The sequence below is a fragment of the Sorex fumeus genome, unplaced genomic scaffold, assembly GCF_029834395.1.
Source record: "Sorex fumeus unplaced genomic scaffold, SorFum_2.1 ptg000098l, whole genome shotgun sequence".
NCBI classification, from domain to species: domain Eukaryota; kingdom Metazoa; phylum Chordata; class Mammalia; order Eulipotyphla; family Soricidae; genus Sorex; species Sorex fumeus.
In genome coordinates, this window is record NW_026606155.1 from 31262885 (window position 1) to 31289311 (window position 26427).

Below are 26427 nucleotides of genomic sequence, written 5' to 3' on the forward strand. Positions count from 1 at the left end.
GAAAATTCATTTCTTCACCAATATAAACACATTTGCTTTTTGAAATTTTAAAATACAAAATTTAGGGAGACAGCTTGATGGGCTGGAGCACATTTTGTATGCAAGAGGCCTATGTTCAAGCTATGACATCTCATGGTCCCCTGAGCAGTGCCAGGAGTCCCCTGAGAACTACTGGATATGACCTAGAACCAATCAAACAAAACTCCTGGAAACTGTCACGTCCGTGCAGGAAACTAACTCTTTGATGAAGAGTTAGAAAATCAAACAATGATAGCTTGACACCAGGTTGTGGTTCTGTTCTTTTTTTCTCTTTTTTTTTTTGTGGGGGGGGGACATACTCAGCTGTGCTCAGGGCTTACTCCTGGCTCTGTGCTAAGGGATCACTCCTGGCACAGACACTCTGAATATTATCACTATTAGATAGTAATTCCAGGTGCTGGGGCTGGAGCGATAGCACAGCAGGTAGGGCATTTGCCTTGTGTGCAGCTGACCCAGGTTCGATTCCCAGCATCCCATATGGTCCCCTGAGCACCGCTAGGGGTAACTTCTGAGTGCATGAGCCAGGAGTAACCCCTGTGCATCGTCGGGTGTGGCCCAAAAGGAAAAAAAAAATTCCAGGTGCTGTTTTCTTAAATACTTTTTTTGTTTATATATATTTTTTCGTTCAGAAGCTATTTTCTTAACCCAATAGCTTTGGTTTCCCTTCAGAATTCTAAGTTCACCTAAATAGGAGCTGAGGGCAACTCAGTACCACTAAGAACTTCCCTGAGATCTGAAAGCCTGACCGTCTGGGCAGCTTCAGTAAGGATATCCTATCCACTTTTCCTTCTGGAGCTGACTGGCTATTTCAAAGATATAACCCTGGATATTGTTGATCTCTTCCTTTTGGCAAATGGAATTCCCTAGCTCTGACCATTAGACAAACCCTAATTTACATGGTGTCCACTAACACTTAGGGGAGGTCAGTGCCTTTTCTGGCTAGTTTTTTAGGGGGGGAAAGCAATTTGCCTCAGCATGGCATCATACCCACCCAGAATAGTCTCTGGGATTCTCAACAACTTCTTTATGGAAAGGAATAAAAATAGTGAGAAATTCCCTTCAAGCTTCTAAATATTGGAGACATATCTTAAGGTACTATATACTACTTTGAGTGTGGGAGTGTGAAGGGCTAAGAATTCTGTGGTAGTTGTCACTCCACCTCAGGTATCCCTGCATACCTTCTGTAACTTTTCAATCATTTCTTCAATGCTAATATCTGCTGTCTGTAGAACTTTGTTTTCCATCTGCACCAGCCATGCACATAGCTCTTTATTTTTTTCATTAAAAACAATCCATGAATTGAGTTTGTCTTCAACTTCTTGTTTGCGAACAGCCACCTGAAAATGAAAATACAATTGGCAGCTGAGTATAGGCAAGAAGAAAAAAATTTGGTTCCCTTTTCTTTCTTTCCTTCCATCTAAAGGACTAGAATTTCATTGATTTTAATCAGAAGCCCTAAGGACTTAACTCTCTATGTTTTCTTGGCTTAAGGACATGGAGTTTCACATCAACACAAGTTATATCCTAATAAGTGTCATTAAAAGTTACAAAATAGGGGGCAGAGAGTTAATGCAGCAGGTAAGATGCTTGCCTTACATGTAGCTGACCCAGGGTTAGATCCCTGGCACCATATATGGTCCCTTAAGTCCACCAGAAGTGATTCTTGAACACCTCTGAGTGTGGCCCACCCCCCAAAAAAGTTACAAAATAAAGATTGTAGCTGACAATTTTACCTGACTTCACTTTATCTATAAATGATCCAAATAATATATCTTATCTAATACATTCCTATTATTATCAGGTTATTTTTAAAAAAGAGTAGGTGAATAAAGACACTAAGCATCACACCAATGTCTTCTGATCATTGTTTTCCAATATACTTTCATGGCTCCTTATTACAAGCTAATTTAGAACTTATGTGAATCCTTTACCTTTAAAAAATTGATCATATCTTTATTTCTACTTAAGGTCAATATCCTACCTATTTAACCTGAAAACTACACTGTCCTCCCGTTGTTCACTGATTTGCTCGAGCGGGCCCAGTAATGTCTCCATTTTGAGACTTATTGTTACTGTGTTTGGCATATTGAATATGTCACGGGTAGCTTGCCAAGCTTTGCCGTGCAGGCAAGACACTCTCGGTAGCATGCCGGGCTCTCCGAGAGGGGCAGAGGAGTCGAACTGGCTCAAACTACAGTCTGTATCAAATACAAATCCAACATTTTATAATGCAAGAAAATCACAAACATCAAGGACACTAAATGCTTTAATGCTGTTTTCTAATTCCAAGGCCCTCCTGTTGATCGTCGATTTGCTCGAGTGGGCCCAGTAACGTCTCCATTGGAGACTTTGTTGTTACTGTGTCTGGCATATCGAATACTCTCGGTAGCTTGCCGGGCTCTCCGAGAGGGGCGGAGGAATCGAACTCGGGTCGGCCATGTTGGCCGCTTGTAAGGCGAATGCCCTACCCGCTGTGCTATCGCTCCAGCCCTTTCCTAAAATCAGGGCAAAATTAAAAATGATGCACACTGCTCATTGACTTCATCTTATCATTAGATACTAAGGTTTAGGGTAGAAACTATGGAAATAGGATCAAATATCTGCCTGCAGGGAGTAGGCTGAGCCCCCAAAACCTACTGTCCTACAGTATATAAGCCACCCAGGGGTAGAGAGCAGCCAGGGGACTTCCTACAGGGTTAAAATTTATTTCTTAAAAAAGTTAAAATTTAAAGAAAGCAAATATGTCTTTGTATGTTCTTCTAAGTATATGAAAGTATTCTCAGGTTTTAAATATCCTTAGAACTCTAGTTTTTATTTATTAAAACCCCCCCCCCCCCTTTTTTTTTTTGCTACACTTAGCAATGATCTGGAGTTACTCCTGGCTCTGTGCTCAGAAATTACTCCTGGAAGTGATTGGGGACCATGTGGAATGTTGGGGATTGAACCTGGGTCAGCTGCAGACAAGGCAAATGCCCAACTGTTATACTATCTCTCCAACCCCAAATTTTAGAGTTTTTAAAGGTGGGAATGAGAAGGATGCCTGTGGATGTTTTAACACCTGCTTTACAGATGGGGAAATCACAGTTGACTGGCGGATTATTTTCCTATGTACAAACAAACTACTCTCTACCCCTGGCCCATACTCAAAACAAAAAACCCTTTCTCTTTCATTAGGCAAACATGCCTAATACTTAAACATCCACTCAGTCAGATATGTTTAAGAAGGCTCAAAAAAGAAAACAACAACATAAAAAAGATCTAAAAAAGAAGTTTTGAGTTTCCATCCCTCAGGGAATTGATCTTGGCTTTTTAAAATCCTGGCCTTTTTTGTACAGCTTACCCTGATTGGTTTCATAATGGTAAAAATTAGGAACATCTGGGCCCTATTCTTTGCTTAGACCATAACTTTTCAGATACCTTTCACAGTCCAAATCTTTTCTTTTAGATGAAACATAGTAAGACATTTAAAATCTGTTACACTGTGAATATTACTACTATTAATTAAAAGTAATGGCTTTAAAGTTTTTAAAAACTTTTAAAAATGCATTCACGTGTCCAAACTTTTAAACACAGTTCTTTCTGTGACAAAATATGAGATGATGGGATTTACTTTCCATAGATCTGTATGTTCTCGAAACAAAGAACTGAACTCTTAATTCCATTCTGATCCTGTCTCCAACAGATACTGTAAAATATTCCCATCACCATCCAGCCCCTATTAAGCAGAAGAGAAGCGAGGAGATAACTTAAGTTATCTTGTAGTAAGGAGTAACTGCTCCTTTCTACAAGTGATAGAGTTTTATGTGAATCTTTTTCCTTAAAAATAAACAAACACACAAACAAAAAACACATCTTTATTCCGGCTTAAGGTCGATTTCCTACCCATTTAACCTGAAAATCAATTTCAGGTAGCAGTTTCTTTCAGGGCGCTCCAAAAAGTCAGATGTTTAAAACAACGGAGACTGCATGTGAATGCAGAGTTCTCTAAAACATCGCCCCCTGGTCGCCCTCAGCCTGCCTCCTGCAGTTCCCTGGGCCCAGGAGATAAACTGCTTCATTGGCGGACCTAAGACCACTCCGCTGGTCCCGATTCTAACATACCGATTAGTTCTTGTCATTTATCTACCGCAGAGAGTGCGGCGTGCACACCGCCGCTCAGAGAGGCAAATTTCCCGTCGCACTTGGGGGCGACTTTTAGAAAAGCTCATTAAAAGTGTGCCAAGTCCCAGCATTTAGCGCTAAAGAAACAAAGGGTCAGGTTTTGTTTAAAATCATGTTGCTGCCTTCTAAAAGGAAAAAAAAAAAAAAAAGCGACAGCCTGGGCTCTAACAAGAACAGGGCCCCCGGGCTCATTGCAATTAAGCTCCTTTCTACTTGGTCAGGCCTTCAGAGACATTTCAATCAATTCCAGAGCAGCGCTGCCCGGTCGCTCGCAGACTCACCCTCAAGCAAAGGTCCTCCCATTGTCTGCGCAAAAGCTCTATTTGCTCCTTCAAAATCATCACGTCCTCCACAAGAAGGTGCTGGGTAAAGTCGGCCTTTACAGTGGGAAGCTCTTGCAAGTTCTGATGCCAGTTACTCAAAGAGTTCTCGAGTTCCTGCATTTAAACATTAGAAGGAAAGAAAAACAACAGAAAACAAAACCCCTTCAACTCCAGCTGCGGTTGTTTCCAAACCTGTAGGCTAATCCTTTGACTGGGCTCTGGGGGAGGGGAGGCCGGCCTCGGGGCGGGGCCTGCGGCACAGACACGCCCCAGGCGGCGGCTGCGGTGCCGATTGGCCGGTTCTTTTCCACCTTTCCTCCCTGGAAAACTCTTCTCTACCGCTAGTTTCCTCTGCTCAGGTTGTTCAGATTCTTGTGCAGTTACTCTACTCTGAAGTCATGCAGGTCTCCTTATGTAGAGGAAAAGTATTTTTGGAATCTAGCGGGCCTGTCACCACCCCCCTTGAATCCCGAAACTATGTACCCAAGTGACAAAGTGCGATGTCCCTTCTGAAACAGCGAAGAAATGCAGGGGTGCACTGTGGAAATCATGTAAGAGCCTCCATCCAAAGGAAATTATTTTGGTTAATTTTTGAAAGGAATGAGTACAAAGCGGGGCAATATAAATCATTCCCCAATAATTGGTAAACAGTAGCAAGAAACCGCAAAGTTTCCTTGGGCCATGTAAACATTAACAAAACAACAACAACAACACACTCCACACCAGTTCTTGGGAAATATTTTTTGAATTCCAGGAGTTAATCAAGAATATTAGTTTCACCACAGGAGAGGGGAGGAAACAGCCTAAACACTGAAATCCTCACATCTTTACTATGCAGACAATCCTTTGGGCTGGCTAAATTTCAAAGATCGTCTTCAAATCTGACACCTGAAGGAAGAGACTGTTTCATTTACATCAACTGACAGCATGGGGAGGGTGGCAACAAAATTACTCATTTTGATTTTCAGAGTTCTATAGGCAAGTTTAACATGATCTCATGACTGGTCAACAAGAACATACATTTAATAAAGCCCAGAGAATTCTACACACACACACACACACACACACACACACACACACACACACACACACCTCCTCTGCATTTTTTATGTAGCTAAACATAGTTTACAATATTATGGGATTTTACACTTCTGTATGTGTATCAAAGTCTTTGTTTTTTTTTGGGGGGGGGTGAGTCACACCCAGTGGTGCTCAGGGGTCACTCCTGGTGGTGCCTGGGGGAACATAAGAAATGCTGGAGATCAAACTGGGGTCTGCAGCATGCAAGAAAAATGCCTTAAACCCTGAATTATTTCTCCAGATCATTGTTTGTAGATTAAGGAATGCCTTAATCAGAACAGAAATCATTAAATTTTGGTAACTTAGTTTTAGGCCAATGTTTGCTACAGTGGGGATGGTGCCCTCTCTCCAGCCCCCAGGGAAATGAAAAGGAGGTTAGTAAGAAGCCTTGAGTGTGACTGGTGGGGGAGGGGGAGGGTCACTGAATAATGTTTGTTTGTTTGTTTTTTAAAACCGGGATGGTAAGCCTGATAAGTTGGGGAACCTCTGTTTTACTTACTAAATCCTCAGAGCTTTAGTAAAATGAAGATTTTAGTAAAAGCAGATTTTGCAACAGAACTTTCACTGCTCATTTAAAGCCAGAGGAGACCTGGTGTGTTCCATGCACTGTCTCTGGCTGGGTCCAGAAGGCCGCCAGCCCAGGGCCCTACTCGCGCAGATGCCCACACACCAGGGTGGTGGGTTAAAGTGAACCAGAGCCAACCTGAAGTCAGTTTGGCTAGGACACTTGGTTTTCCACTTGATTAGGATAGCTACCTCGGAATTTTTGAATATGAATATTTTACACTTCTTAATAAATATTGCCAAATACTATCCTCATAGCAATGACTATTTTTCTTCACATTTTTTCCAATGTGGTGTTTTATATATTTTGGAGGCAATTTTAGTATGTGCAATGGTTCCTCATTCATGTTAGACATTCCCTCCCCCCATTTCCAATTTGAAAGGCTACCCATTCCTTTGCCATGATGCTTGCTTCTAAGGTATAGTAAGTCTTTGTACTATAATATTAGTTTATAGTTGTCAAAAGGGACAGGAAAAATGTTTGGGGGCAAATAAGGATAGATGGTATGGTGGAAGAAGGAACTCGTAGAGAACAGAAACACCATATATATGGTGATTTTCAGTGACGTGCACCCGAAACATGTATCATGTTGTAATGCAAGATTACTTCAACTAAAAAGAACCAAACTACATTTAATTCTGATGGACACTTTTAGGTTTCAGATATAAAGATAATTACTCGGAGGAGGCTTTTCAGAGTCATTGGATAGGTTTGTCCCTTGCTTCTGCTTTCTAACTAGCCTGCAGTTGAAGTCTTAGATCCAAAGATGTGGTGCTGAATGGAACCTGCAGTGCTGAGAATTACCCAGGCCTTCCTGGCAGTGCTTGGGGGCCTCCAGGGCCAGACCCAGAGGTGTTCAGGGTCCAAGTGCTGCCAGGTATCAAACTAGGATTAGCTGCATGTCAGGCAAGCACTTCAACCACTCCATGTGACCTTGTCACTGTTTTATACTCTCATAAACCTTTCTGTCCTCTTCTTGTTTTCATGCTTTCCAATTCTTTGCACACTCACCTAGGTAGGCCTGTAGTGGGACTTTGGTTACTCTCTCCAATAGATTGCCTCATGCTGGACTGAACTAGGACCCCCTAGTTCACTAGCGCACTGCCAGTACCTGCCAAAAGGCCCCCAGGTCAAATTATTTGATTGAAAGGAAGGCAGTTGGGCAGTTTCTCAAAGCCTGAAAATGCTCATAAAAGTCTGTGGGGAAAAAAAGCAAGGACTTAGGTCCTGGAAGTTGGTGCAGGGACAAAAATGAGGTTATGAACTCAATCCCCAGGGCCACATCAAGCACCAAAGTGGGATTGACAGCCCCACTGGAGATCTCTGGTGGGGGGAGGATTTTTATTTAATTGTAGGGGTTCAAATAATAGGGTTAGATTCATGATGGAAGTTTATTACAACTGATGATCACTATTGGTACAAATTTTTAAAAAATTATTATTTTGGGACTGCACCTGGCCATGTGAGGGGTTATTCCTGGCTCTGTACTCAGGCAATGCTCTTAGGAGGCTCCAAGAAATAGGCGGGATGCCAGGGATCAAACCTGGCTTGGCCACCTGAAAGTTAAGTGTCCTGTATGCTGTACTATTTACTGCTCTGGCTCCCTCATACAACCTTAAAATCTTATTTCTCTTTATTCACAATAGCTAAAATAGCTAAACCTGAAATCAACTGAACTGTCCATTGATGGGTGACTGAATAAAGCAGCTGTGATTTACTCAATAGAATACTTAAAAAAAGGAAAGTAAAAGAAAGAAAGAAAGAAAGAAAGAAAAAAGAAAGAAAGGAAGGAAGAAAGAGAGAAAGAAGGAAATTAATTATGCCTTTTGGGACAAAAAGAAATGGATGGAACTTGAGATGACCACGCTAAGTGAAATAAAGAAGTGAAAGGCAATTGTTGAATCATTTCACTCAGATGTGGACCGACAAAACTCATTCTCAGATTTCATGACGATTACAGTGATGACCAAAGAAGGAGTGGTGGGCAAGTAGGAGAAATGGACAGAGGGTTATTTTGAGAGTAAGATCACACTAGAACCAGGTGTGAAGCTGTGTACACCTCTGAAAGTCTACAGAATTGTAAGACAATTTTGTTTGTTTTTGTTAAGGGCTCACACCCACCAGTGCTCAGGGATTACTCCTGTCTTTGTACTCAGGAATCACTCCTGGCCCCATGTAAGCCAATTTTCAATTGATTTAAAAAGAAAAAGAAGGATCCAGAGAGATAGTATAGTGGGTAGCATGTTTGCCTTACATGCTGGTCACCTGGGTTTGATCCCCAGCATCCCATAAGGTCCCCTGAGCACTGTGAGGAATAATTCCTGAGTGCATATAGAAGTAAGCCCTGAGTATCCCTGGGTGTATTGCAGAAACGAAAACAAAAAAGAAGGGAACGAAAATTTGCTTCTGTTTGTGAATTACAACACTTGTATTTTCTAGCAAACTAACAGCAAAAGAGACCGTGTCAGGTTTCTTTTTCTTAACTCAACTAGGTAAACGGTGTCTATTGCAAATCTGTCATGTTCTCCTTGTTCATGTAGCATCTCATGTAAAACTTAAAGTCATTTGACTATGTATATAAGGTTATGTGTCAAACAGGCCTGAGCTGGACTCTTTGATAAAGCACAATATCATTTAGGCCTCTGGGAAATCAGTTGTTGGTAGGATTACAAAATCCCACACTTCTCTACATAATTCTTTGGGTTTTCTAACAAAGGGACAGAAAAGCATGTGAGGCTGGAGAGATAGAATAGCAGGTAGGCACCTGCCTTGCAGGTGGTCAACCTAGGCTCAGTGTCAGTGCTCCATGTAGTATCCTGAGGACCATCAGGCATGATCCCTGAGCAAAGAAGTAATTCCTGAGCACCCACAAGATTTGCTCCCTCCCCCCAAAAGTGTGATACATATGTACACATATGTATATATGTACATATTCATTATATATACATATTGGTCTACATGTGCATAAAGAAGTACATAAAATATAAAAAGAAAATACGCACACACACATAATTCTACATATTCAAAATATCTTTTTTTTTGTTGTGGGGCCACACTTGGCTGTGCTCAGGACTTACTCCCAGCTCTGTGCTCAGGGGTCTCTCCTGAAAGGAGTTTGAGGGACCATAAGTGATGCCAGGAATCAAACCTAGGTGGGCTGTTTTCAAGGCAAATGCCCTATCTGCTGTACTGCTCTCTCAGGCCTTGCAAAAAAAAGGACAGAAAAATGTACAAAGAACTAAAAGGAGGGTGGGAGAGATAGTACAGTGGGTAAGGTGCTTGCTCTGCACACATCTGACCTGGGTTCAATTCCTGGCATCTATATGATCCTCCAAGTCTGTCAGGAATGAGTCCTGAGTACAGAACTAGCAGTAACCATTGAGTACCACTGGGTGTGCAATACCCCCCACCCCTTAGCCCCTGCCCAAGAAAAAGAGCTAAGAGGAAGAAAAATACTAACATTATTCATAGATAAGGAGTGCAGAGTAGTTAGCTACAGCAGTTTTTGTAATAAAGTGGTTAGTAAATGAAATACATATTAAAAAATCTCTCATACACATGTAAGAATGTAATTTTTCCATGTACTGACTTGACCATAATGGGAATGTAATTTTTCAAAGAACAAAGTCAAGCTTGGACACGCAAGCTTGCTGAGAGAGGGTGTGTCTCTCCAAAGTGATTCAAAGATGATAAACTCTGTCCTGAACAGGTTTCTTTTAACTTGGGATCTTCCTGGAATATGGTTCTGGGTTGAATGAACCCAGAGTTCTAAGCTCCCTGATTCCTTCTACCGAGAAACAGAATGCTAGGGCTGTGGAAGCGGAAAGAAATCCTTTAGAAACTAAGGGGTATGATACTTGGGAAGAATTATGCCCCCTCATCGGTTTGCAGTTTGCATTCTGCATTAGCTTCTAGTCTTTATGGATGGAAAATCAAGGTATCAACTGAGAAAGTAACTCTAAATTTTCTCACTTGTTACTGAAGTCAAGATCTAAGCCTAAACTTGTATGAAGGACAGAAGCTTTGAGGCCTGGGAGATGGTATAGTGGGTAGGGAACATGTACCCAAACCAGGTTCAATCTCTGCTGCCACATGGCCTTCCAAGCATCACTAGGTATGGCTGTGGCAGTTCCTGACAATGCATCTTCAGGTCCTAGCAGTGAATTGCTGGTCCAGCTGACCCAGCAGCCCCTGAACACAACTTGGGACACATACACACAAACAAACAATTCTGAAAATTAGTCATAATGAAGGACTTATTAAACTAATGAAGTCATCCACTAACATTATTAACACCTCACCAGCAGTACTTAATTGTGCAGTATTTATAATAGACTTGTTATCTTTAAAATTAGGAAAGACACAATTGCTCAATGTTATTCTAAAGGTACTAATCAAGAAGGACAGAGAAAAGGATAAGAACTAAAAAGAGGACCAGAAAGATAGTATAGTGGGTAAGGTGCTTTCTTTGCACATGACCAACCTGAGTTTGACTCCCTGCGTCTCTGTGATTCCCCAAACCTGCCAGGAGTTATTTCTGAGTGCAAAACTAGGACTAACCACTGAGCACCATTGGGTGCGCCCCCCTCCCAAGTAAAAAAGCTAAGAGGAAGAAAAATATTAACATTATCCATAGATGAGGAGTTAATAGACATCCTAAAAAAAGGTACAGTCAAATTAATGGAATTAGCAAGGTATTTGAATATTAATATGCAAAAAGGCATTGCATTTCTAAGCACCTTAAGTGATCATCAGAAATCACAGTTAGCAAAAGACAGTATTTTCAGTAGTTTCAAAAAATAACACACTGGATTATCTGGAGTCAAAGTACAGGAGGTAAAGTGCTTGTCATGCATGAGCAAACCTTGGTTCGGGCCCAAGCACTAAGCACCACCAGAAGCGACCCCTGAGTACAGACTATGAAGTAAGTACTGAGTACAACCATGTAACCATGTGTGGCCCAAGAACAAAAACAAAAACAGAAACCAAAAAATCTACCCTGGAGGGGCCATTTTCCTTTCATATGTCTGACCTGGATTCAATCCCTGGCATTCCATATGGTTTCCCGAGCCTGCCAGGAATAACTCCTGAGCATGCCAGGTGTGGCTCCAACAACAACAAAAAAACACCTGACCCCCCCCCCCCAACAAACAAAAAACTCCACACTGGAAAATAAGCCCAAGGTGCACATTAATAAATAATAAAATTACAAAACATGGTCAGGACAATAGTGCAGATGGCTGGAGGACAGGCTTTGCATGTGGGAGTCATAGGTGTGATCCCAGGCACCTCATGCTTCCCTGAACAACAGGAGTGGCCCCTAAATAGAGTAACAGGGTACCAAATTCAGGGATATGCATCTCTCTGGGGAAGAAAGCACACTGGCAGTGATATACAGGGTACTGGAGCTGTTTCTATAATTTTTTTTTCCCAGCTGGGTAATGGTCTCATGGAACTATGTCATATTATTTCTTAAATTAGGTATTTTTTTACATGTTAGAATTTCTTTTAATAATGCAAAAAAAATAAAGGGAGAATAGTGCTAATTTCTGGCATCGTTAGAAATTACTCATTTTTATTTAATTTTTTTCTATTGAATATTGAATTGAATAAAGAAACAAAATAAAAAACAACAACATTCTAGTAGGCTGTCTAAGTCTTAAATAGCAAAACTACAGGTAAGAAAGAGATGCAGGGAGCTCTGGGAATTATACTGGCCCAAATTCCTATCTGTAAGTTTGCCTGTCTTCCTCAAAGGCCTAATACATATAGGAGTTTTTGTTAGTGATATAAACCAGCAGCATAGTTTGACAGAGTTTATAAAAGTTTTAATTTGAGGGCCAAGAAAAAAAGCTGGAGAGTGCACTTTGCATGCTGGAGACCTCAGTTTGATCCCCAACATATCATAGTCCCATGAGCACTGCTAGGAGGAACCTCAAGAGCACTGTGTGAGGAGGATCCCCTGAGCACTGTCAAATGTGACTCAAAATCAACAATAGTGTAAATACAAGCAACAAAACCACTTTCCTATTAGTTAGTAAAGAATGAACTTTTTTAGTCATCATTTGCTCTCATTTCGAAGATGAGGTCACTTGATAAGGGAACATATTTTTCCATGTAATCTTGAGCTTACATCTCACATGACAGAGGAGGAATAGAAAGAGAATGTGGGCATGGAAAACATTCAAGAGCCTAAAAAGTGGATTTCTACAAAAGGTTTTCTCAGTTTTGTGTACGGATCTCAAAAAACACTGACTTTATTCTTCAGCAACTAGGATGTCATGCTAGATAAGAGATGGGGGGGAAATGTCTTTCCAGCTGAACATGAAACCTCAGCTTTAGCAAGCAAAGAGACAAACACTTCAACTTCTCAGACATAGCCAAGAGATTACCCCACACACTACTTCAGTCGTGAATACCTTAATCAGTTCTTTTTCTTTATGGAGGTCCTCATGAAGTTCTGGAAGAGGCTCTTTACTTTGTGCCGTTAAAAGTCGCAGCCTGCTTTTCAACTCCTTGATTTTCTTTTCACACTGTTCCCAGGTCTGTTTGGAAATAGCATCAACATTGTTGAGTACTTTGCTATTTAAGAATAAACTGGAGCAATAGAATAGCTCATTTAATGCAGATGATTGCTCTCGTCTACAAACTTTTGTAAATCACACAGAGCCAGTTCCTTGTCTTGAGGATACTGTGGGCTAAGAGACAGACAGGACAACAGTGTAGTTCACAGCCTCTTTGTGGATTGAAAAACTGCTCATTTCAACAACTGGAAAGGCCTGTGCTTTGAAGTATCTCTTCCTCTCTCCCTAAACCCAAGATATGGCTCAGGAATATTTCAATTTGGAAAAAGTTCAAATTTAAAAGGATGCCACAAGAATTGATGTTCAGCATTTTAGTCTGGGCTTTTTGTGCTGATAATATCACAGAGCACTCACTACTTTTCTTGTCTTCCTTTCCTTTTCTTCTAGAACTAGCTTGGCTTTATAGGCCCTTTCACTGCTGCATTCTCCATTTCTTACCATTGCTGTCACATTCTGCATAAATCACTCTACAGTTTATACAACATTTCCCTTTTGTGAGGTGTAATTCTAGGGCCATAATTGGTTGTGTTCAAGGATACTCCTATATCTGTGCTCAGGGGTCATGCCAGGTAGTGCTCTGGGGACTATTTATGGTACTGGGGATTGAACTCGGGTCAACTGCATGCAAGGCAAGGGTCTTACTCTCTGTATTTTATCTCTGACCCTCCAAAGCATTTCAACGTCATTATCTCATAATTATACTAATTTTGGGAGGCAGATAAGAATATTATTTTATCACACTAGAAATGGGAAACAGACCAGAGAGATAGTATAAGCCTTGCACACCTTGATTCAAATCTTGGCACCACACATGGTGCCCCAGTCTCCATCAGGAGTAATCACAGAGCCAAGAATAAGTTCTGAGCACTGATGGGTGTGGCCCCCAAACAAAACAACAAAAAAGAATTAACCTTAGAGCTGAGCTCTCCTGCTAATGCCATTGTTTTATACCATTCCTTTCCCTTGAGTTTCACATGACTCAGCAAACGGTTATTTGTATTTTCAATTGCAGAGTGCTCATAATTGACTCATTCAGATAAATTTCTATTTCTCAGGTTACTAAAACTAAAGCCTACTATTCCTCAGTACAACTGATACCTAAACAAACGAGGGTGGGTCTAATTCCTTGGTAACATCTTATGTAAGGAGAGGTCAACTCTCTAGTAACATCAATTCTCTGGAAAATAACCAAGAAGAAAGTGTAGAAACAATTAGGAGTCCTTGTCTCTCCCACAGAATTGTATTTATCATCATGCTCTCTCAGCAAGGTAGATGATAAACAAATACTTGCTAGTTAACGAACCTCACTTAGATTGTACACACCTTAACATTCCACTATTTTATTCATAGAAGAGATACTCAGGACCTAAGAGTATATATTTGCTCTTTATTCAGAACAGTCTCTCTTACAAGCTTAGTTATCTGATATATACACAACAGAATAGAGTGGAGTGGTATGGAAGGAGTAAGTATGCTTTGAGTAATGAAGCAAAAATAGCATAGAAAACAAAAAAGAAAAGCCCATAATGACCATAAATGATCACAAAGAACTCAAAGAGCATTGAGAAGTGGACCATAGCTCAAAATAGCTCAGAGTCCTTGAGAACAATTTCATATACTTTAACATAGAAAATGATGATACTTTTTCTACTAATGACTCAAAATTAAGCATTTTGTTTCTTAAAGGTATTATAATAAGTTAAGGTTGGGAAATTCACCTACATTCTTTTTCTGACGCTAGCAGAAAGATGAAGAGATTACTATATTTATTTTCATATACTTTACCCAAAGACAAACCATTGCAAAAATATTAGCTTTGTGAACTGAACCTCCATTGAAAATATGTAAGTTTTCTATTTCTTAATAGCATAGCAGGTAGGGTGTTTACCTTGCATGCAGCCGGCCTGGCCGACCCGGGTTGAATTCCTCTGCCCCTCTCGGAGAGCTCAGCAAGCTACTGAGAGTATCTTGCCTGCACAGCAAAGCCTGGGAATCTACCCGTAGTGTATTCAATATGCCAAACACAGTAACAACAAGTCTCACAATGGAGACATTACTGGGCCTGCTCGAGCAAATCGATGAACAACGGGAGGATAGTGCTACAGAGCTAAACATATAATAAAGGTCCTCCCGTTGTTCATTGATTTGCTCGAGCAGGCCCAGTAACGTCTCCATTGGAGATTTTGTTGTTACTGTGTTTGGCATATCAATACATCACGGGTGGCTTGCCAGGCTCTGCCGTGCGGGCGAGATACTCTCGGTAGCTTGCCGGGCTCTCCGAGAGGGGCGAAGGAATCGAACTCGGGTCGGCCGTGTTGGCTGCGTGCAAGGCAAACGCCCTACCGCTGTGCTATCGCTCCAGCCCAAACATATAATAAAATCTCATATATTTATATACTTACCATTGCGCTTCTTAAACACTGTATTTTACACTGAGTAACTGGCATGACTCACAAGCTAGTAGGAATCAAAGCCTTTTGGAAAATTCCAATAAAGTGATTTCCCAAAATTATCCCTATCTTCATACAATAAAAAAATTTCTATGTAGTTAAATATCATTAGTTACATTCAGATAAAACACCGATTACACTATAACCAATATGGTACTTGCATATCATGACTGGAGAAGAAAATAATGACTTTACCTCTAGAATGTTCTGAAGGTGCTGCTTCAGCTCTTCTACTTGGAGCTTTGTGTCCTTCCAGTTGTCCTGAAGTTGATGGATTCTCAGGCCAATTGACTCTTTTGTTTCCAGGTTTGTTGTGTCTTGTAGCTCGTTCCCAGCTTTTAAAGTTAGTGCAAAGGTGGTCTGCCATCTCTGGAAATGAATTTCTTTATCCTAAAAGGGTAAAAAGAAAATTTGCTCTAACCTATGATGTGTTCAAATGTGATGGTGTATGTTTGTTTAGTTTTACCTCAGAGATTTTCTTAAATACAAGACATCAATTAGAATCTGGTTAGAATATATACACACATATTCATTAATATCAAAAGCTAATGTTTTACCCTGAGTAGACAAGGTACTAAAAGATGACATGATCTTTTAAGAATTGGCAAAAAGAACAGATTTTTGGTGTGGTGATTGGACACAGAGAGAAATGAAAAACCAAAAAGCCTAAAAGTCAACATGATAAATGGATCTAAGACTATTAAGAAAATAATTATAGTGGAGATTTGAAATTAAGAGCAAATATTCATTACAATCATGATATAAGAGTAAGTTTACTCTTAACCTACAAGAAAAGAATGTGATACTATGCTAAACAAATTTAATAGGAGGGAACAAAAAGTTTTAATAAAAGCATGTAGTTAAGATTACTAAGCACTTATGCACTCGTTATATGTGCATTATCATATGTACTAAAGAAACAACATTAAAAACTCAATTGGAGTATCAAGCAGATTTTCTGTATAAGAGATTGAAACTAATGATTTTACCATACAAAAACAAAGTAAAACTTGTGGACTGATTGCAATTCCAAAAGCACTTGGTTTCAGGAGAAAAAATAATTTTTGTTTTGTTTTGTTTTGGAGCCATGCCTAACTGTGCTCAGGGCTCACTCCTGGCTCTCTCTGCACTAAAGGATCACTTCTGGTGGGGCTGCGGGCCTATATGGGATGCTAGGGATCAAATCCAGATTGGCTGCGCGAAGGCAAGCACCAAACTATTGCTCTGGTGCAGTGTTTTTTTTTCTCCTTTCCATTCTATATAATATTTTCATCATCTTCGAATTTCTCAAGGGAAAAATAGTGTAGGTATTTTCCCAAAAGGAAGCTAATATTTACAAAAAATAAAATAAACAAAAAAAAAAAACCACCTCAGCGCATTATTTGCAAAGTTGGTTCTGGGAAGATTTGAGATTTCAGATGCAAGGAAAGCTGAGCAGACACAGATAGGGAAACTGAGGCTGGAAGTTTGGACAGGGTTGCAAGCTGCTTCAGCACAGGTGCCCAGACAGGTGTCTCTGAGCCAGCTCTCACCCAGCAAACGGCCTGTTCAATTCCCACCCTCCTCTCACGTGGATCTCAGAACAAAATTTACCAAGTCCAAGCCAGAAATGGAGACTCATCTTCTTTTGTTTGGGGGTTAATCCAATAAGGATTAGTCCCTAAGGCAATGTTCTTAAATCACTGGCTCTCAGACCCATGTTGGTTTGCAGGTGTAGGAAACTACTGATTTACCACCTTGGTGATAACTGCCAGTCTGTGGACTGGAATGCGGGACAGTGCCAGTCTAAAGAATAATGCTCTCAGGCCACTGCTAGTAGTGCAGTGGGATAGATGGGAGCTTCCAGGGCTACTCCTGGTCGTGTCAGGGTGATGGGATACTGGAAACTGAACCCTGATGGTGGCATCCAACACCTGTGCCTAAACCCTGTACTCTTGCTCAACCCCTCAGGTTCCAGTTCCAATGTCCCACTCCCAGAAACTACCCATCCAAAGTCACCATCCAGTCTTGTTTTAATGACTGCCAGAGGCCTTATTACAATCTGACATTTTCTTGCTTACTTATTACTTGATCTAACTGCCCCACGAGAGCATGGGTCTTCCCTGAGTCCACATATACTATACTCCCAAAACCTCCAGCAGAACAGGTATTCAGTCTTTGAAGATTGAAGATTGGACTAATGAAAGAAGAAAGCAGAGGATGTCAGAGAATTGAGTTGATAACTATTTTTCTTTGGTTAAGAGTACAAGGCCTGGAGCCAGAGTGGAGGGCATTGGCCTTGCATGAGGCCGTCCCCAGTTTGATACCAAGCATTCCATATATGATCACCACTAGGAGTAATTACTGAGTGTAGAGCCAGAAATAACCCCTAAGCATTGCCAGATATCACCCAAAAAGCCAATAAATAAATAAATAAAGAGAAACAGTACAAAGCCACTTGCTCTGCATGTGGCCAACTCCACTTTAATTCCAGATGTTCCCCTAAGTCCTGCCAGGAGTAATCCCTGAGTGCAGAGGCAGGGATTACTGTCCTGAGCACAGTCGGGCATAAATCATGCCCCTCTCCCTCCACCCCAATAAAGAGTGGTTCAATAACTAAATGGAACACACCCTTGGGATGGATAACTAATCATGGCAATTCTGTTCTCTTCATACAACCTGCTGAGGGGGGTCTGGGAATGGCTCAGTGGGAAAAGGGCCTGCACTGCCCTGAAATGCCTTCTGCTGTTTGGGATCTCTGGTGCCATACTACTGTGTGTAAGCACCACAACTAAAGGTATGATTTCTAGTGCATGCTGCAAACTAAAGTATGTGAGCATTGCAGCTAACTCTGTGCGATCTCTGGCAATCCTAACAACAAACGAGAAGGGAAGCAGAATCAATAACATATTCTTTTTTTTTTTCTTTCTTCTTGGGTCACACCCAGCAATGCACAGTGGTTACTCCTGGCTCCGCACTCAGGAATTACTCCTGACAGTGCTCAAGGGACCAGATGGGATGCTGGGAATTGAACCCGGGTTGGTCAGTGCAAGGCAAATGCCCTAGCCACTGTGCTATCAGTCCAGCCCCAATAAAACATTCAAGTAAGGCCTAGGAGAATACTCAAAGTCCAGAATCACATATTTTCATTTATTTATTCATTTATTTTGATTTTGGGGCAACACCTGGTGGTGCCCAGGACTTGATCCTGGCTCTGTGCTCAGTATTCACATCTGGCAGGGGCTCAGAGGACCAACTGGAGTACTGGGGATTGAACCTGGGTCGGCTGCTGGCAAAGTAATGCCCTATCAACTATGCTATCTCCCTTGGAGCACCTGCTAACTCTACTCCCTCTCTACTCTTGCAGCCCAGAAGACTGCCACTAGTTCTGCATGAATACATGAAGCGGGCTACTGGATTCCCATGGATAGGGTCATGGTACCCTTTCTCAGGACTGTATGTCCCCAGCCCCTGTTGTAGAGAGCATACACAAACGACAATATTCTAGAAATCATCAAGGTGAGATAAAAGGACACCTCACAAGAATGACCACGTGGTTTGCACACTCTACCTTCAGCTCTTGGAGCAGGTTCCTGGCCTGGCTGAGGCTGTAGCAATCCTGGCCCCTCACTGTGGACAGCAGATGGCAGGTATTGGTGAGGAAGCGAAGCAAGTCTGCCTCGGGGGAGGTGAAGGACTGCCACTGCTTCACCAAGGCATCGATATTGCTCTTCCTCTGTCCAATGCCCTGGGCTGCTGCCTGCCACTGGTCCTTCAGCCTCAAGATGTTGGAAACCAATTTGGGTCTTGGGAAAAACAAATGTGAGTGAATACAGACAGGAACATCAAGAAATAACTATAGATGCACAACAGAAACTCAGCTTAATTTTGCCATAATGCACATGGCAAAAAAAAAAACCCCACTAGCCCTTCAAATCTGTGCGTAGTTTAACTTAAATATGATGGAGTGCTTGGGGGTGGGGCCAGGCAGCAAACGGGCTGGGAAAAGGCTTTTAGCATGTGACTTAGTCATTTCACCAGCCTGGTGTGACCATGGTTCTCTCAAACCAACCAAAGTTTGAACATGCATTATACCAAATACTGTATAGAAAATGAAACATGGAGTCAGGGGAAGTGGACAAACAAGCACTGTTAAGGCTATTGATTATTTCAGAACTTTTAATGTAATTTCAGCAATAAAGACCACATTTCCTGTTAATGAGTGTTTTCCCAGATAGTAACTCCCTTTGTATCATAAAACCTTTCATTTATTATGGAGAAAGTCACACTTTGCTGTACTGATCACATCAAAACTAATTTGCCATCTTGGAACAAGCTTGAAATTACGATTTCATTTAACTTTTAAAATTAATGTTTTGGGGTGCTTATGCTGCCTGAGCCCATGTGCTGCTTGCGCCCACGTGGCCGAGCACATGTGGTGCCTGAGCACATGTGTTGCCTGCATCTCCCCGCTTGAGATGTATACTTTCATGCTTTCGTGTTTAATGCTGGAATGTGTCTAGGGGCTCTCTCTCCACCCTCGGAGAAGTCTGCATCCTCTCTAGAGCGCTTAACTCTAACTCTCTTACTCTCCACTCTCCCGTTTATTCCTTCCTCCTTCCCTCCAAAAACTTCCAAATAAAATCTGTTTACTTCAAAAAAATTTAATGTTTTGGAACAGGGAAGAGAGAGGCTTTATGCTTCTTAGTTTCTCTGAAAGAAGATTCAGTTAGGGATGAGTGTGATGTTGGGAGGAGAACACAGCCTGGAGTGGGTCACCTAGAGGTGCCTGTGAGATGCCAGGACACCTCAGGTCCCAGCTTTATGAGCAGCTACTGTTACACCAGACTAGCATGCTCATCCTGATTATCACTACCCAGAGATTCTAAGGTCAGGCACATTGCCCAGAGAGAAATCCCTTCTTTCACAATTCTGATAGCACTGCCCGCCACTAGAAACAGCACTTAACAGTGACAAAACACCCTGAGATGGCCAATTTGGGGAAACACTGTAGCTTACTCCTTTGCGGTGGAGCACTGAGCTATACTCGGTGTGTGTGCAAAGTGCCTGGCCTGCTAATGCCAGCACCTGCCCCAGGAGAAATGCACCTTGAAGACTTGATGGCCACAGAGCAAGTCCCCATCTTGATGGAGTGTCAGAAGATGGTCTCATGGGGAGTTCTTCTTTTTTTTTTTTAATTTATTTATTGAATCACTGTTGGACAGGTTACAAAGCTTTCAGGTTTAGGTCTCAGTCATGCAAATATCAAACACATTTCCCTTTACCAATACTTATTTTTTACCACGAAGAACCCCAATAGAACCCCACCCCCCACCCCTCCCAGTCCCTGTGAGGCAGATGAATTCTAGTTAACACTCTATCTGCTTTGATTAGATTCACTGTTTCAATAAAAGATTCACCACTATTATTTAGAGTTTACCCCCCCACCCCCCAATCAGACATGCTGAAAAAGCATTGTGAAGTGATTTGCTTTCTACAGCTGGGTTCAAGAATTAAATGTTGGTTTTGGATTTCTGCTATTTTACCTATTGACCCTGGAAGTATTTCTACTGAAAGTCAGATAGTTAAGAAATTGGTTTCTGTGTTCTGGAGTTGTGGCCGTGCTGGAGAGCCGCTCGTGGGGGGCAACTGGTGGCCTCGGTAGGGCATGAAGGGTGGACCGAAACGCCCCCCTTCATCTCATGGGGAGTTCTTAGGGTGCGGCCCAACTGTCAACACCCCACACTCCCGCTGTCATGGGTCCCAGGCAACCTACCTATTTTCTATTTCGGTTGTGTCCAGGAGTTGTAAGGAATGGGTAACATAGAAATCAGCAATCGACTGGCTTATAGATACTTCAGCTTCTAACATCTGTATTAAAAATTAAGACATACAACATCAGCTTGGAGAATTTGCATTTATAAAATCCAGACAAATTTCTTAAAACTGAGGTTCACAGAGAATAGAGAAGATGATTACATTTCAAATCATTTGCACTTAACTTCAGAAAAAAAAATATTCAGCCCCAACACCACTGAATGTAATCTTGGAAGCAAATAGGTTTGATAACAATAGTTCCTATTTGCTTGGCCCTGTGCATCACTAATTCCTCAATTTACTTATTCCTCAATATTAGGACTAGGGAATAGAGTACTATTATACATTCGCTTGAACAGGAAGAAAGTAAAGTATAAAAAGGTCCAGCCAGTCAGGGTTTTTGACTGGGCAAATTTCACTTTCACTGGATAACCTTACCGTAACACTGTGAGGTAGTTCCATAGAGTTATAGTGACCTAATCTTGCAAAGTTATAAAATGCAGGATCTGCTTTTGAAGCACTCAGCACAGGGACTGCTTTTCGAAGCACCCCATGTAAACTTTGTAAAACTGCAATTATTATACCAGGTGATTCAATATTTTAGATAATTTATTCAGTGAAAATACAAAGATGTTTGCATTTAAAACAAGCTCGCATCCCTTGGTACAGTGTTTGCCTTCTGTGGGAGCAAAATTTAACTTAAAACTTCTGCCTTCTGTGTACATATAGGTGTTGTACTACTGATAATATAGAGCAGTAAAAGAAATGCAAATTTATGCTAAGTGTGAAAGTTTTACAAATGAACAACTGACAACTCAATCTTATTGTAGACCCACATTTCATAGGAAGCGACTGGTTCTCCCATTCTCTGTCTTTTACTCTAGCAAGACTTAAGGCTTACCCCGAAAGTTTTCTGTTGTTCCAAGAGAGCTGGAAAGCTGTCAGCAAGATTCACTTGGAGCGCCTTTTCTATCTTCTCTAAAAGCTGGACCCACTTTTCCAGGCAATAAACAAAGTTTTCATTCAATCTAATTCCCTGAAGTTCACTACAAAGATTCAAAAACAAATAAGACAGTCAAACTGTGTTTAGACACAAACATCAACTTGTTCTAAATGGGGACAGAACAATAAGGCTGGAGGTTCTCACCTGCAGTGCTCCAGGGCTGTGGCCGTGGCCCTAATCCACTGTCGGTTCATGTTTTGTAATGTCTTTAGGGCTATATCACTGAGTGGGAGCTTGAGGCTGACTTCATTCAAATGTTCAATATCAGGGGCCTGGGCAGTCAGTGCCAGAACATGAGTCTATTAAAAACAACAACAACAAACAACAAAAAAATCAAATTCCCAGTTATTGGATGACAATGAGATATCTTTGACATAATTAGTGGGGACAATAAAATCAATGTCTCCCCTTCACCTTCCCAGTAGTGGGCCAACACCACCCCCAAGGGGCCCTGGAATCATCCAGGGATAGTAGCCTTGGGTGTAGAGTGCAACTGGAGAGGGCACTTCCTGTTTGCTTTAAGACGGTAAATTTTTAGAGGCGCCATATGCCAAGTAAGCCTAGAAACCATTGCTCTAGATTCTAGTGTGTGTTTTTTTCTTTTTCTTTAAATTCACTACCATAGATATATGTAAATGAAAGGGAAGACTGCAAAACAAAAAAACAAAGAAACAAAAAAAAAAGCTAAAGTAGCCCCCAATGCCCCCCAAAGTTCAAAACACCCTTATTTACTTACTTCAAAACACCTTATTTACTAAAACAGGTGATGGGCTAGACTGTGCTAAATCCAAGTTTCTGACTTTTGACTTAAGACTGAATATTAGTGAGACTGACACCCCTCAAGGACGGTAGAAACAGGACCAGGAATATTGCTCCATGGTAGGAAGCCTGCCTCATGAGCTGGAGGAGAAGGCAGCTAGAATGGAGAAGGGATCACTAAGTCAGTGATGGTTGGAGGGATAGCTGCAGATGGGAGATGTGTGCTGAAAGTAGATAAAGGACGAAACGTGATAGCCCCTCAGTATCTGTCCTGCAAACCATAATGACCAAAAGCAGGGAGATAGTAAGTTGGGGAAAGTGTCTCTGCCATTGAAGCAGGGGGAGGGGTGGGATGGGGGGATACTTGAGACATTGATGGTGGAAAATGTGCACTGATGGAAAGGGAATGCCCTGCCACAGAGGTGGGGTGGAGTGGAGGAGACGGAGTGGGGTTGGTGGGAAGGCTGCTGGGACCATTGGTGGTGGAAAATGGGCACTGGTGGAGGGATGGGTACTTGATCTATGTATGACTTGAAACGTAAACATGAAAGTTTGTAAGTCTGTAACTGTATCTCACAGTGATTCACTAATAAAAAAATTTAAAAAAAAAGAAAATGTGCACTGGTGGAGGGATGGGTGCTCAACCATTGTATGACTGAAACTCAAACGTGAAAGCTTTGGTGATTCAATTAAAAAAAAAGACTGAATATTAGTCTTTAGCAATTTGCAAAATGATGGATTATTTTTTTCTTTTACTAATTTATGTTAACTAGACTAGACTTCTGAGGGGATAAAAAGGAACAATGCATAATTAATGTAACAAGGTGTTTCACTTTGATCTTTAGCCAGAAAAAATGTAACTAATTATAACAGCCAATATTGTTTGAGTTTTGAAGGTAACTGGAAAAAAGCCAATATGTTAAAGTCAACTAAAATTATTGTGCATATTATAAAATAAATTCCTATGTTGTCATACTTTTCTAGACATTAGGAGAAAGGGCAAATCTGGTAAATTATTATGCTTAAGAGTTACAATTCAAACAGAGTCTACAATACAACAGTATTTATTTTCTATTCTATAAGTTTAAATCCTTAAAAAAATTGGCAATACCAGGAGTAGATCGGGATTTTCTTCTTTATCTTGCTGATAGAGTTTATTCAAATTCTCTTCTTCATGAATAATAACATCTTTTAAAGATTCCAACTGGTTCCCAAAATCCTTGAATTCTGATAGAACAAACTAAAAAGAAAGGATTTCATTAAAAATTGGGGTTGTACAGCAGGTAGGGTGCTCGCCTTGAACACAGACAACCCAGATTCAATTCCCAGCATTCCATATGGCCCCTGAGCCCTAGCAGAAGTGATCCCAAGCACAGAGCCAGAGCCAGGAATAAGCTCTGAGCACTGTCAGATATGGTCCCCCCCCAAAAACAGAGAGAGACAGAGAGAGGAGAGAGGAAGAAAGAGAGGAAGGGAGTGAGAGCGAAAGGGAGAAAGAGAGAGGAGAGAGGGAGAAAGAGAAGGAGGGAGAGAGAAAGGGAGAGACAGAGATAGAGAGAAAGAGAGAGACTATTTCATGGGCATCTATACAGAATTATGGGGCAAGGAGGGCCACGCTTCATTGGACTTAGTGACTATTCCTGGCTCTCTGCTTATGAGTGACTCCTAGTGGGGCTTAAGGGAACATTTGTGTGGTACTGGGGGATTTGAACCAGGAATGTCTGAATGTAAGAATTATGTCTTGCCTATGCTATCTCTCTGGCCCAGAGAATTAAGTACAAACAACCTGGGAGCTGATAAAAGCACAATTCATTTTCAGTTTTCAGCAACTCGTTGTCATCTTGATTATTTAGAGATTAATCTTCAGAATCTTTTGAATTTTACTCTGTTCCTTTGGCAAAGCATTGAGCCATCAAGGATGAATGAAACAACTGCTTGAAGGGGCTCCTAGGTATCCAGATGAGGGTAGCAAGTATCCTGCTTCTTAGAGCTGATAGAGAATTTTTTTTTCCTTGCTGGCACTGGGAAATACCAGCTTCATGGAACCACTGGGGTCCCGTGGCCCTTTTTGAGACAGTTCTTGCACAAAAGACTTTTCAAAAGGCAAATAAAGACAATAAATAAATCATGTTTTCATTAGTTACTTCTGTCACTCAGTTACCCTACTTGGAGATGCAAATTACTGTGAAAGCTGAACAATATTTATTTATTTATTCATTGCTTTTTGGGTCACACCTGGTGATGCACATGGGTTACTCCTGGCTCTGCAGGAATTACTCCTTGCAGTGCTCGGGGGACCATAAGGAACACTGGGAAACGAACCCAGGTCGGCCATGTGCAAGGCAAATTTCCTACCCACTGTGCTATCGCTCCAGCCCCTGAACAATGTATTTAATGTCAAATCTCAACTCAACTAAAATTTTCAAATGAAGAAATGTTGGGGTAGGGGAGATAATTAGAAGGGCTAGAGCATAGACATTATATGTTGGAGCGTCATGTTGATCCCCAATATTACATGGCCCCCCGACATTGCAGGTATTAACCCTGCTCCAGGAGGAGCCTCTAAGTATGGCTGGGTGTTACCTCAAAGCTAACATACAAAAATATAACGAAAAGAAATGTTTGCTTAAGACCTGGCCATTGCCATGTGACAAGAGTCCTGCCAAATAGTAAATCTGTTCAGGGTATCTTTATTCAGCTCCCCTAAGAGGCCACCCATGACACAGGGATAAGGGATTGGGGGCAGGATGCAAACGTTTGAGAATATAAATAGAATAGAAAAAGGAGAAGAACCTCGAATTCATTCGCTTTCATAAGCAGCATCTTTTCCAGGTAAGACGCCCTCTGGAGGAAATGCTGCTGACCACAGATGGGCATGTGGGTGCTGCCCTCTGCAGGTGTGGGGAGTCGATCCAGGAGCTCTGAGTTTTGCAGGAAAGCTGCTTTGGTCTTCTGCACATCATGCTGCAGCTTCTGGAAAAGAAAGAAAAAGCGAGCACAAACTTATTTCCTCTTCATTTAATCGCACCAGTCCTTATCCCTTCCTGCACCAACCACACTGAGAAGAATTTCTGCCCTGAAGTTTTGGGGCATGGGTTGTTATTGATTATTTTAAGGAGCCGAGAAAGCTAAACTTCTTTGTAGAATGCACTTCATAGGTGCTGTTCTGAAATTTGTCGGTTAAGAAGAAAATTTGTTGGTTCAAAACAAGAACTAAAAACCACACAGTTGGGTCTTTTAGATTATAGAAACTGGAGATCACTTGGACAGAGTTCTGTGTTTAATAGTTCTTATGACTCAACTGAAGGATAAACCTCCTCCAAAAAGTTCAATAACTTTTCCCACAGTGATTCAATAAGTAAATATAAAAAGAAAAAAATTATGAATAAAAAAGTAAGGTGGAGTTCATGCCCAATTCAATCATCTAATCAGTGGCTGAATAAATAGAAGTACTTCTACATTAAAAAAATGTTCAATATAGGCCTTTTCCTATAAAGGTCACCTTGACATGTTGAGTTGAGTTCAACTCAGGTTCTGTGTGCCTCAAAAGAAACTGATTTGCCATTACTTTAAGGCATGAAGATTCATTTAGGATAATTTCTAGAAATAACTTTTCTGTTAGAGAAACACATACACTTCACTGTAGAATCATCACAGATTCGATGTC

At 41.2% G+C, this 26427-nt stretch overlaps 1 protein-coding gene across 2 annotated transcripts in view; it reads right to left on the minus strand.

Moving 5' to 3' along the window:
- The window catches only part of SYNE2 (spectrin repeat containing nuclear envelope protein 2), a 301999-nt gene that overhangs the window by 37790 nt on the left and 237782 nt on the right, over nt 1–26427 (minus strand). For both annotated transcript variants that reach the window (XM_056133152.1, XM_056133154.1), the window contains exons 88-97: nt 25554–25733; nt 23872–24000; nt 22146–22300; nt 21900–22044; nt 20958–21052; nt 18753–18987; nt 15398–15592; nt 12588–12713; nt 4482–4637; nt 1218–1376 (exon numbers count right to left, since the gene is read on the minus strand). In XM_056133152.1, the coding sequence (XP_055989127.1) occupies nt 1218–1376; nt 4482–4637; nt 12588–12713; nt 15398–15592; nt 18753–18987; nt 20958–21052; nt 21900–22044; nt 22146–22300; nt 23872–24000; nt 25554–25733 (1575 nt within the window). The remainder of the gene's footprint in view (nt 1–1217; nt 1377–4481; nt 4638–12587; nt 12714–15397; nt 15593–18752; nt 18988–20957; nt 21053–21899; nt 22045–22145; nt 22301–23871; nt 24001–25553; nt 25734–26427) is intronic.